Here is a 13,728-nt window from a genome sequence, read left to right as displayed (position 1 = left end):
AGCTTGCGAGCAGCCTTTCTCCCGGATAACAGAGAATCAAACACCTTCCGATCCTCCTCCACAAACTCCTCCGGACTGAGGCAGACGGCGGGCGGATTGTTGCTCCCACACCACCGTGAACAAAGGCGATTGCCCTCCCGGACATCAGCGTTATGATGTACGCTATCCTCAAGCAGTCCGAGGGGAACGAAGAAAGCTGCAGCCCCAAAATTCTCCAGCGTAGCGCGCCGGAGGAGGTAAGTGGGGTTCTCGGGACACTAGGGTAGGCTGGGAGATTACGGGTGTGATGCTCTGCCCAGTGGAGAATCTAAGGAATTGCTCCAGCAAGGTAACGAATGCCTGGTTATGGTATTCTGTCACAGTATGAAGTCCCTCCATAAGACCTTGAAGACACCTTGTGTTTTCCAAGGGTGGCTCCTTGCAGGGAGACAGCATTGTGGAGCTGGTCTGAGTCTACTAGGTCAATCATAGCGAGTTCGTGCTATCAGGTTTCAGGTATGACCCAGATGCAGACAGTGTCAAAGAAACAAAATATTATTTATAGTACAGGGGCAGGCAAATGAGTGGTCAAAGGCAGGCAGAGGTCAGTAATCCATAGAGGGTGCAAAAGGTCCAGAACGACAGGCAGTCTCAGGGTCTGGGCAGGCAGAGGTCAGTAATCCATAGAGGGTGCAAAAGGTCCAGAACGACAGGCAGTCTCAGGGTCTGGGCAGGCAGAGGTCAGTAATCCATAGAGGGTGCAAAAGGTCCAGAACGACAGGCAGTCTCAGGGTCTGGGCAGGCAGGTGTCAGTAATCCAGTGAGGTGGGGCAAGGTATAGAACGACAGGCTCAGGGTCAGGGCAGGCAGAACAGTCAAAACCGGGAAGGACTGGAATACAGGAGCAAGAACAGACAGGAGCAGGGGAACAAACTCTGGTAGGTTTCACGTAACAAAAATAACTGGCAGCAGACAAACAGAGAACACAGGTTTCTTTTCTCACATTTTACAACCTGTGATGACTGGTAAGGCGTTCCGGATTATAGACATGCCTTCGGTGACTGGATTTTTTTCCCCCGGAAACAGGTAAACCAGAGGGCTTGTAAATATTTGGGTCTGGGGGAGACCAATGTGTCAGGTCTCCCTCGCGAAGAGGCTACTGTCCCAGAACACCATGTTATTGGCGGTATGCCCATTATTATATAATGGAGGAGCAAATGGGGATTTGCATCGAAAGTAGATCAACAAAATCGACATACTTCCAGTTTTTATTTATTTTTTATCCAGGAGGCTTTTGCACCATGTTTGTTTAATAAATGTCAATGCTGTATGAGGGGTCCGTCAAGCATTGCATTGAGTACCGCACACGCTACAAAATCTATCCCGCCAATTTAAGTGCCTCCTTCACCCAAAGCTAATACATCCAAATAACCGGTGATGAAAAACCCAGGCAAAATAACTACTGGTGCTCGTTAACGGTTGCATCCCATAGTCTCTTGACAGATCAAATCAAATCACATTTAATTTGTCACATGCGCCGAATACAACAGGTGAAATGCTTACAGTGAAATGCTTACTTGCAAGCCCTTAACCAACAATGCTTTCAGTTTTATGAAGTTTTATGAAGTGTTAAGTAAAGAATAGATAAGTAAATAAATGTAACAAATAATTCAACAGCAGCAGTAAAATAAACAGTAAAGAGGCTATATACAGGGGGTACCGGTACAGAGTCAATGTGCGGTGGCACCATGTAGGTAGTGTTAGTGACAATGCGTATATAATAAACAGAGAGTAGCTGCAGTGTAAAAGAGGGGTCTGGGTATCGCTTTGATTAGCAGTTCAGGGGTCTTATGGCTTGGGGGTAGAAGCTGTTAAGAAGCCTTTTGGACCTAGACTTGGAGCTCCGGTACTCCGCCGCACAGAGAACAGTCTATGGCTAGGGTGGCTGGAGTCTTTTACAATTTTTAGGACCTTCCTCTGATCTACGGTACCATTTATGTTTACGTAGTCTATCCACGAGAGGTTATAAAAAGGTGAACGCTCAAAATCTCAAACTGCCTCTCGTGATGCGTAAAGACACTCTACCCTCCTTTGTCTGTTCACCTGTCTGTATGTTTGTCTGTCACACCTCACAGGTGTATGTGTGACTCTCTGAGGGACAAAACATTAAACCCAGAGCATTTCCTCTCGATACTCTCCTCCCTTCACTCTCCTTTTTGAGAATGGCCTCTTTCCAAGCAGTTTTATCCTCTCTGCAAACAGTGCCTTTCAGCACCAGCTAGGGAGCGTTCAAAAAACACCGCTCCCCAAAGCCCAGTGCAATTGCCCTGGTATTGTCCACACATCCGCTGCTCTGAGAATGGAGGGAGGGGGAGGAAGACAGAGTTGTGAACACTCCACATGCTGCATCTGAAATATGACAGGCAGCTCTACACACAACTAACTGTAAACTAGAGTGTTTCCGGAGGATATATTTTTTTTTTTTACTGAATGTTACAAACTGCAACAGATGTGAACTTCACTGATAGGGAATAAGATTGGATTCTTGTGTTGAGAATTTCCTCTGAATGTCTGACAACAGAGGTGGCATTGGGGAATTTTGGTCCCAAAACACTTTCTTTTTACAGTGTGAAATGTCTATTAAATGGGTAAATTGTCAATTCAAATACTAGCTCTGCATATTTGCAAGGCAAAATGTAGTGCTGAGTTTCAGACCCACCTCTAACCTTAAATGCAGTACACCAGGTTTTGAGCTCAGAAGCCGCCCTGCTCCACACTTGGGAACAGTGATTGTTTCATAGTGTTAAAATATTCTGATAAAGCCTAGTTCATCTTAGTTTTATCACTGTCCTTCCAACTCAATGACACTTCAAAAGCACAGTTTGGCTCCAGTTCCTGTTGTTTTCAGAGGAGAGGTGGATAGTGAGACTCCTAGGAGGTGATAGAATATACATGTCTCCTCTCATATCACCACACTGCTACAGCTAAAGCCAGGATATCAGACTCCAAAACGTCCTGACCACCACATCATTAATCACACTGTTACATTTGGCTTTGAGTAATTACCCTCTGTGAGATACTTCTTCACACACACGCACACGCACACACACACTGCATGACATGCAGCATACATTCATACTTACACACTAGCACATACAGTAGAGAAACACATTTGCATATGCATTTGTGTCGGCAAATACTCATACTTTTCTTTACACATACGCACTCTAGCTCACGCACACATACTCCCACACGCAGGGAATTTCAAGGGTACACCGTGCAGTAGAGGGCTGTGTTTAGGAGGTGTTGGACAGGTCATGGAGCCCTCCTGCTCGGGGAGGGGGTCAGTAAGTCTGGGCCTGATGAAATCCTCCACCTGTCCTCATTCATCAAGCCCACAACACATATTAATTATCCCACACCTTCAGCCTAACAGCAGAGGACAGACGCTCACCCAACTCCCCGCTCTTCGCTCCCATAGAACCCAGGCCCTCACTCACATACTAGGCTAATGTACTCTTTAAATACAGCTGCAGTACTACTATATTGATCTGAGGCCTTGGGAGTATGTCTCTGTCCTAATATGGACACCGTACAGAATGACTGTAATATGTATAAAAATACGCCATTTAGAAGACACTTTTATTCAAAATGAACTACAGTCATGTGTGCATACATTTTTTGGATGGGTGGACCCAGTGGGAATTGAACCCACAATCCTTGGCGGTGCAAGCGCCATGCTCTACGAACTGAACCACACAGGACTGTAGTACTCCAAAGCTGTGATGTTTGTGTAGTAAGTCAAACTGCAAGTTATTGCTACTGCCTTATAACAAGCTGTCTTGAAAGGCATTTACTCTCATTCTCAAGGTTATTCCCCTGAGCCCCTTCCTTAATTGGGAGTGGATCATTAGTGTGTTAAGACATATTTTTTTTAAACCACATAACATATTACAGTGAGACAGAGAAAGTCGTGCATCCGTGCAGCGAGGGCTCTTTGAAGCACATGACAAGATAAAAGTCCTCCAAATGACTGTGCTTGGGCTTCAATGGTTGGGTGGCGACAAGTAACCCCCCTCGCTCCGAACCCCATCCCCCCCCCTCCTAATCAGCCCATTCCCATATCTCCCATTTTGTCTTGCCACAAGTCAGATGCAGAGCACCGACTCACTGGGAAAAGATTGGTCAATTAGGACGGCCACAAAGATAAAAGTCCCATTATCTGAGCAGTAGCGGCCATACGTTGATCCAATTAATGAGGGCTTTCAACAGTGACGAGGGCCGGACAGAGAGGGACCACTCCTCCCTGCCTGGAGCGAACAGAAGAACAGAAAGAATGATCAATTATCTATGGAGTTGGAGGCAGCACGGTGACTTAGACAGTTAATTGATCTTCATTACCTTAATTATGGCTGCAATGTGGAGCGGAGAGCTGAAAAACACTGTTGAATGATTCCGTCAGAACCTATACCCTTTTAAGTGATCTGCCGACCTTGAAACTAGCAGTGAAACTGCAGTCTGTGTCAAAGTGAGCCTAAATAAGTGAGGTATGTGTGCGAGTGTGTGTGTGTGTATATATATATATATATATATGCATACATACGTGTGCATGCAGATAACAAAAAACATCTACATTTATCAAAAGTTCACAACGCTTTCCTCGTTAAACTCGAAAACTCAACCATATACTCCATCCCACCAGATCCCAGATCTCCTTGTGAGTGTAAATGTATGTGATCGGATCACTCATATCCTCCCGGCACACGGTTCACTGCACAGCCTGTGTGCTTCTCTCTGTCCTTGTGTTTGAATAAACAACATCTGAGATGGCAGCGTCTGTACAATATGTGTCATGAAGCTGCCACCCTGCTCTCTTTATGTCCTGACCCCTGTTCCCCAGGGAGGGGGTTATGGGAACATTGTGGTGACAGGTCAGTGACATTCCTGGCACCCCTGTCCCGCTCCACTCACTCCTCAAGATGCCCGCCCCCCCCCCCCCCCCCCGGCCCAGTAAATGTACATGAGACGAGATACATTTTAGGGTAAGCTTTAGGATGATCCTTAAAGGGAAAGATATATTTTGAATGTGTGTGTTTTATTGTTCAAACACTTAAAGAGACACTTCAAAATGTTTCAACTTCATATTCATCATCTCCAGCACCACCCCAACATCAACATATGTGAAAATGGTTTCTACGTTTTGTAGTAAAAAATATATAGAGAAAGATAAGTGTTTCCAATGACGTCAGTTGTGTGCATCATGTGATTTTAACCAATCATGAGTAGGCATTGCCTACTAATTGCCTTCTAATTGTCTACTAATTGGTTGATGATGTTGGGGTGGTGCTGGAGATGATGAATATGAATATGAAGTTGAAACATTTTGAAGTTTCCCTTTTAAGTGGTTGAAAAATGAAGCACACTTATTCAAAATGTATCTACCACAACTTCACACCATAGTATGTAGCTTATAGTGCAGTAGTAACAGAGCAATAATAGTATCCCTCTGTGAATCCAAACAAAAGGGATATTGTCCTTAAACTGAGTGTAATAAGGTCTGGCTGTGTGGGCAAGTGAGGGGTTAATGTGATGAAGTCTAACGAGATGTAAACGGATATAACGGAGACGCAATTGAATACATTCTGAAATGTGTAAATGAACCTTGTGCTTCCCAGCGAAATTAACTTCGCCTAGCAAGCTTCTACCAGATAAAATTAAACTGTTTCGAAGGATTTTATTCACTTACAACGGCAAAGCTGATTATTTTAGATTGCTTCTTGTTTTAGTGTGTATTTCGGGAATGGGTGTGTGTGTATTGCTGATGTGCGTGCATGCATCTGTCTGCGTGTGCATTTGTACGCACGCGTGTTTGTGCATGTGTGTTTTTTTCTGTGTGCGTGGCTTCGTATGTACGCGCACGCGCGTGTGTGTGGCGCATCATGGCCCCTCACAGCAAGCAAAAAAAATGTTTGTCCTCACGCCAATATCGAGTTTCTGCTCACTCAGAGGAGGCATCAAATATTTTAAGATAATGTGTCTGTGTATCCCCAGCCCACACATTCTAACACCCAAGCCTAATCCCTCCAATAACCTTTGAGGACAAGGGCTTTGCTGTAATTCACCACCTAAATTCATAAACACGCACTGTGTGCGGAGGCTAAACTTTTGTGCAAATCCCACCTGAAACTGCACTCTGCACAAAACCACAGATAGACGTTTTTACTCAGTACAATGCAGTGCAAGGACTGCTCTCTCTCTCTCTCTCTCTCTCTCTCTCTCTCTCTCTACCAGGATCAAGTGAGGGGAAATTTGAATGACTTCATGGAGTTGCTGCTCTCGTTCAGTTTACTCTCAGAATAAGCTCAAGCTTGGTTTCCACATGTTTTCAATACGTTTGCAAAAGCACACAGAAATACAGGCACAGCTACTGTACTTGCACAACACTAGGTGACTTTAAAAATAGTAAAGATATATTGAGCATCACCACGGCTGGGACAGAACTGGTCTATAACAAATGGCTGCACCTTGTATTCTTGTTGCACTCTATCTGAGGGAACACACAGTACCTTGGTTTTGTCATACAGGGCGTGGTTGTCAAGACACATCCCCCTCTCCTTCCTGGCAAACCTCCTCAGATCTCTCTCAAACTGCTGTGGAAGAATATAATCACAATTCATATCTCTTCTTACCCTTTTTCATTTCATTTATCTCCCTTTTCCGCCACCCTCGGGTTACTTTATTCCTCAACAGCAAGACGTCTGCCATATTAGATCAGTTCCTGGGATTTAGCTATGTATTCATTCATAGCTGCGGGATGATGTTTGGGTTGTGGGGGTGCTGCAATTTTTATAGCCGCTACAGACGGCTATATCAGTCCGCTCATGCAGGACTAGAAAAGGAACAGTACACAAATTCTGTGAATTTTTTAATGCATTTTTATTATTACTTTTTTTAAATGTAGATTTGTTTTTAATTCCGATTTTTCAGGGGGTAATGCGGCACCCTCAGCACCCCTACTTCCCATTGCTATGTATGTATTTCTCATCATCAATGTTTTCTTTTTTTGGTTATTGACTACTCTGTCGAGCACTATGTGAATTGGATCATTTTTTTCCCCCAAATTGAATTTTTCCTTATTCAAATGTGTCCTGAGAGCAGCTCTGCCTCGGGAGCAGAAACAAATGTGAATCGTTGCCCTCAGAACAAGATTGAATCAGGAAATCTCCACCAAGCTTGTTTTTGTTATGGTTTTAGTCAATGGAGGAATGAATGTGGATGTCTTGGCGTCCACATTAATTTTTTACATGAATTTGATCCATGCCTACCCTGGAGCCGGTCCAGCCCAGGAGGGCAAAGGCATAGTGGTCAACAGGTGGGGCCACCAGGTCCACCCGTACGGCCCTCCAGCCCCTGCTCTCCCCTGGGTCCTTCTGCAGCCCTCCATCCCCCTCCATCTGTCCCTCCTCCAGTCTCAGGATCAGGAAGCACTTCTCGAAGTGGTCCATGGCCTCGAACCTGCGACTAGGCAGCTTGCTCATGTCAACGGTGGAGCCCTGGTGCTCACAGTATAGCAGAATGCCCTTGTGAGGAGATAATATGAATAATTGTGGACATAGAGGCACTGTTATATAATAAAATAAATATTGACATTATAAATGTAATATAGGTATTGACATTGTACATTTTATGCTGCTACTGTACTTCAGTGCCTGGTGTATTTTATTATGAATATTGAGTTGTGAATTTGCACATTTCTATATAGCCTCGCAGTAGAAGCATATCATTATGCAAATATCAAAGTAAAAATTGCCTGAAAATCAAGCAAGTTTAATCACAGGGCTGTTAGGTAAGCCAAGTAACATGAAACATCTGGAACCATTGGAAACAGATGTCTAGACCTGCCACCAGTTTATGGTCTGCCACTGTGTTAAATAAGCCAACTGTGAGATCCCAACTAAATAACAACCTTCAAAATCTCGAACAATAGGGGGGCTAAGTCTGACTCACTGGGACACGGTTCCACTTCATGGAAAATAAAATCACTCCCAAGTAAGACATCCCTTTTAAGCGGAAGGAAAGAAAGTAAGAGAGAGGGAGAGGGAGAGAGAGAGAGAAAGAGAGAGAGAGAGAGAGAGAGAGAGAGAGAGAGAGAGAGAGAGAGAGAGCGAATTGGTTGAGAGATGCTAGAGAAAGAGAGAGTGGGAGATATAGATAGAAAGAGGAAGATGGTTGGGGGATGACAACAGAGAAGAAAGAGATATATGAGGAGAGATACGGTTGGATAAGAGAAAAGGGAGAGCGGGAGCTGAGTAGATCAGATGAGATGGGGGACAGATAGTGGAGAGTAAGGCAGTAGCAGGAAGAGGATTGATTTCCTCTGGGCTTTGGCCCGGGTGGTTATGTAGCTTCCCCAGTCCAGGAGCGCTAAAGAGATTAACATTACAAATTGTCAATTTAATTCCAGCACCCACAGTAATTGTGGGGATGCTGTGTTCCTCTTGCTGCCCATAAATCTGCCAGGCTCTTCTTAAAACGGCAATCAGCAGTAGAAATAATAGCAAAGCGGCCTCGCCACCCCTTGTTTGGTCAAAAGCTGAGGGATGAGGCTGGATAAATTGAACCACTTTCAAATTCATAGACATAGCTATGAATTCAAGCATTGACCATCCACGAAATCAAAATGACAGTTCTACCCATGTTTTGAGGCATGTATCCTTGCTGTTTTTCTTTGATCACAAACATTAGAGTAATACAAGCTTATATTTTGGGTTCAGACGGGGAAGGACAGTTGAACTAAGCTCATGAGGCATTTATAAGCTATAATCTTTAAGATTCAATGGGTACATGTTATTGGATGTAACAACTCCTGATTGCCCCTTTGAAGAGCAATAATGGCAGGAGAAAGTGCAGCTATAACCACTCCTCCTGTCCAACCAAGAGACTGAGGTCAATCAAGAGACAAACACTACTGAGCCGGTTCTTTCCGAACTTGTTCGACTGCGTCGCCCTACTTCATCAAAAGGAAACAGCGTTTCCCAGAGGGCATTGGGAGAGGAGATGACGACTGAGTCATTAACTGATGACATTGGAGGAACATTAACATTTTGGTCATTTAGCAGAGGCTCTTATCCAGAGAGACTTACAGTAGTGAGTGCATACATGTTTCTACTGGTCCACTGTGGGAATTGAACCCACGACCCTGGCATTGAAAGCACCATGCTCTACCAACTGAGCCACACGGGATGCCCAGGGACTGTGCTCAGAGAAGTTGTCCTCGCCCCCTGCCCCTCGTCCCTGACGCCTCTGCTCCCCTTATTAGCTTCAGGCGCCAATCAGCTTGTCGTCAGAACCAAGAACCAACCATTCACTTCCCACTAGGATAGGAACATGATCGTTCACACTACCAACATCCTCACTACCTACATTCCACATTGAATAAATCACTAGCAACATCCTCACTCTACATTCCACATACATACTGGATACATGATCGTTCACACTACCAACATCCTCACTACCTACATTCCACATACTGAATACATGATCGTTCACACTACCAACATCCTCACTACCTACATTCCACATACTGAATACATGATCGTTCACACTAGCAACATCCTCACTACCTACATTCTACATACTGAATACATGATCGTTCACACTAGCAACATCCTCACTACCTACATTCCACATGGATTATGAAGCAAAAGCAGCTGTAATATGACTTAAATACGGGTTAAAAACAATCTTACATCAGAATGTATAGCCTAGGCAATTTCCTGTCACAAGTCGGTTGATGAAGAGAAACATACATCTTTTAAAATGCTTTAATGTAGGCCACTTATTCATACACCGCTAGATATTTCTGTCCCTTTCTGGCTGTACATTTCCTTCCTTTTGAGCTTTGAATCACTAAGGATGCCTTGAGCCAAAGGATTAATGAGTAGGCAACAGTTTTACAGACCATTAAGTGTCTGAACACGGGGGCCCTTCATTTAATGAAGCCTCCGGCCACACATGCACAAATCCACCGTTAAAAAAAGGGGACGTCTTAAAAGTTTCCGTCTCTCGGCAGCGCTGAGGGCTGTTTAGCGCAACGCAGCGCTGTAATCATCTCCTACACAGCAGGTAATGTCAGCAAGCATCCCAAAGTAAGCTTATTTCGCCATAACTGTTTACAGAGGGAATTACAGAGGCGGACGTGTTGCAGGGAGTTCATCTTTGAAGGAAGTTAAGCTGTGCCTTTCGGAGAGAGAAAAAACAACAACACAAACGCAGTTGTGTGGCTTGTCAAATGTGATCTAAAAGGTCAGCGTTTTTTCTTATTTGATTATTTATTTGGTTTCGTACTTTTCAAGTGTGTGACAAACAGCTGACAAGCAGGCTGCCACCCTGGCCACATGCCCCAGAGCACAAAGCGAGAGGCGGTCACGGCGGCGACAGGACACGGGCTGCTGTGATCTAATGTCATATCCGCTCTGACTCAGAGCGAGAGACTTCAAACCCTCCCTTCAAGCCCCAGATTAGCGTGTGTTAGCAGGCTGTGTTTGAACCGTGTTTTCCTTTGATTCAGAGCTTTACCGGAACGGTCCGGTCTGATTGCTGAAATTAAAGTGAATCATTTTTTTTTAAGTCAGTATGTGTGTGTTTGTGGGGGGAGGGATGTGTGTGTGTGTGTGTGTGTGTGTGTGTGTGTGTGTGTGTGTGTGTGTGTGTGTGTGTGTGTGTGTGTGTGTGCGTGTGTGTGTAAGCGTGTGGGTGCGTGCGTGTGTGTTCATCCAATGTCAGTACAAGTTTTAAAAAATCAGCTGCAGTTCTCTTTTAGGCAACACAACATCCATAGCAAATGGAGACATAAGGTTAGGTTTAAGGTTTGGGATAGGGTTAAAACAGATATACAAAAGTTACAATATGATTAACTTTTGTACTGGGATTAAACCCTCAATGCTTGGAGCCATAGCTTGCGGTTTAAGCCCACCCTCAACCTCATCCCCATTGCGCTAGCTTGTTGCGAGCCTACTAGATGGTAACAGGCACTTGTGTTGCCCCTAGTGGACATTTGGAAATTGTCATGGAAATAAAATGCCACGCCAAGCCATAACTTCACCATTCTAAATATAGCGGGACAGTGAATAAACGACTGCCGACTGGGCTGCATCGATTGTGATTTTATTAAACCCCAAAAATGTCCCTGACTTTCCAATAACCCCAGTATCATGGTGATCGGTCATAGTCTCTCATTGAATGAGTTATTCAACCAGAAGGCAAATCTACCGTACATACAGGTCCTAACCTCACAGTTTTCAGCTTACGTGACTCAAATCCCACAACATAACTAATTCATGCAGCCCCTGGTCCAATATATCCATAATCATATAATATCATTACATCAGTACTCAATTTAGCCAGTTAGCAACGAGCAAGCAGCAGGCAGGTGGCCTTCCGATACGATTCTGGTGTGCCGACAGCAGACTTGCTCACCGGCCTTACTGGTGGGGCGCCTGCTTTTAGATGCAAATCAACTCACCAGAGATGCAAATCTCGTCATAAGCGGCAAACTTTGCTCACCCGCTGGTGGTAGGACATGATAGCCTTCTGTGTTAGGAAGGCGAAAAATACCAAGCGTGTACTACCATGGTAATTAATCTACAACCACCACCCGGACAGTTAGAGTGGATGATTAGTGTATGGCGGATGAGGCATCGCTCTCACACGTTCTCTGTTGCTATTACCAGGGCAAATAGCTGCATCTCATCCATCTACTATAGAAAAGTCTGGCTGAGCTTGCACGTGCCCCCAAGTTATACTTTCATAACCAACAGAAAAAATGATGAAGCCCCTTTTAACAAGGACATTTCAAGATAGATGTATTTTTTACCTCCCCCAGGCTAAAGTTGAAAAAATGGCCATGATATTCGGCCTCGGCAAAGACATGTGGCCCCCGGAGGACCAGATCACAGATGACAAGGTTACACGACTTAGAGTCAACCTCTGCTACCTCCACTTAATCACGGTCTCTGGTGTTCCTTCCCCGTGGACTCGTCACATTCTTCCGCCATGCCAAGGGACCCATTATGGGGAAGTTCCTTCCCACCCTCCCCTCTCTTCTCCTCTCCCAAGGGTGGGAAGAACCAGCAGTAACCATCAGCAAGTTTTGTAGACCTTAGACCTGTGTGTGTGTGTGTGTGTGTGTGTGTGTGTGTGTGTGTGTGTGTGTGTGTGTGTGTGTGTGTGTGTGTGTGTGTGTGTGTGTGTGTGTGTGTGTGTGTGTGTGTGTGCGTGCGTGCGTGCATAAGAGGGCACACGTTAGCATAGGAGGTAATTATCAGCAGGATGGCCTTCTGAAGAAAATGAAGGCTGGGGCGGATGGAAGGGGTGGAAGGAGGGAGGGTGATGTATTTTTAAACACAGGCAGCGATGACAAAGAGAGGCCTGCAGCAAGACCCGCAGCCCTGCTCTTCATCAAACACTCTTCTCTTTTTAGCCTCTCCAACGCGACATCCATTGAGGAGGGATGACTGTCTCAGCCCACCCCATCCCTCCCCCTCCCTCCCCCCTCCCTCCCTCGCTGTTTCACCTCTCTCTCTCTCACTCTCTCAAACTGTATAAACTAAGGCCAAATTGTAATAATTTTCCTTTACCAAGGCCCTCGATATTGGTGTGAATTTTATTATATTGCCTCCTTACGTGTCAACTCATATGCACTTGGCTCTGTAATCATCCTCTCCTCCAATCATTTTCTCCCTCTCCACACTGTACAGGTCACGAACCCAATTCGTCTCGGCCCTCGTCTTCTCCTCTGCTCTTATTACCCTCAACTCCACAAACAGGGGATAGACTTTCGTAATCTTTGTCTATTGTACTTTGTGATCATTATTTTCATCCTTTTTCTGAAAATTCTGTGTCTGAAAAGAATGATTTCAGTTATGTTTAAGAGGGTTAGGCACATCATTCTCTGTCGTTGCGGTAGTTTGTGTGCACTAGGATGGTGGGGGGAGGAATCACAATTTCCATACCTTGTGGGAGACAAAACATTTGTTCTTTGTCAGCACTGAGTAAGCTGCTATCAAGGGTTTTAAGCTCTTTTCAACTATTAGTTTGATGTCTTGACATTTCAAGGATGCAAGGAAGTAGAATTGACCTTTATAATAAAACAGACTCTAAGGTAGAGTCAACCTTTACCGTAACTCCACACTCCAACCTTTACTGAAGTGAAACTCGAAACTCCACTCGATGTCTTAAAACCGTTGAGGATGCCATAATCCAAATACCACGGTGCTGTGCTTTTTTTTTTTACTATTGATCTTGGTAAAGAGTAACTAACCACTCTGTAACCTTCTATCTCTGAGGAGACTGATATTTCTTTTTGTACTGTATATCGTGTATAATTGCTATAATTTTGTTATTACATTGAGATGTTTATGTACACAGTAGTACACCAACTTACCTGGTCTCTAAGTCTGTCGATCACACGAACCAGTAGCCCCTTTTCTTTTCCCATCTCAGGCATGGTCAACAGGAAGTCCACATCGTGCCCGTACTCCTTCCCCCTGTGGGACAGAAAGTGACTTAAAGGCGTCCATCAATTTTTTGCAATTTTACTGTTGAAAAGCGATATCCAAAGTATAAATACAGTGAAGTACACACACTAAAGGGTAAATATATATGTTTTGAGCAAATAGTGTTATTAGGCATAACTGCAAGGGCATTCAAAGAGTTTTTCTGATTGGGATTGCGTGATGTCATCAG

The 13,728-nt window shown here is 44.5% G+C and overlaps 1 protein-coding gene and 1 non-coding gene across 2 annotated transcripts in view; both read right to left on the bottom strand.

Annotated features, from left to right (window-relative positions):
* Positions 1-13,728, bottom strand: part of LOC139407487 (DNA nucleotidylexotransferase-like) — a 138,336-nt gene that overhangs the window by 23,495 nt on the left and 101,113 nt on the right. The window contains exons 8-10 of the mRNA XM_071151314.1: positions 13,427-13,529; positions 7,305-7,559; positions 6,546-6,629 (exon numbers count right to left, since the gene is read on the bottom strand). Of these exons, the coding sequence (XP_071007415.1) occupies positions 6,546-6,629; positions 7,305-7,559; positions 13,427-13,529 (442 nt within the window). The remainder of the gene's footprint in view (positions 1-6,545; positions 6,630-7,304; positions 7,560-13,426; positions 13,530-13,728) is intronic.
* trnae-uuc (transfer RNA glutamic acid (anticodon UUC)) lies at positions 9,149-9,218 on the bottom strand. The gene has a single exon. It is a non-coding gene; the product is annotated as a tRNA-Glu (tRNA).

This window comes from Oncorhynchus clarkii, chromosome 1 (assembly GCF_045791955.1).
Source record: "Oncorhynchus clarkii lewisi isolate Uvic-CL-2024 chromosome 1, UVic_Ocla_1.0, whole genome shotgun sequence".
Taxonomy (NCBI): Eukaryota; Metazoa; Chordata; class Actinopteri; order Salmoniformes; family Salmonidae; genus Oncorhynchus; species Oncorhynchus clarkii.
The sequence above is the reverse complement of the archived record's forward strand: the minus strand, read 5'-3'. Positions and strand labels throughout refer to the sequence as shown.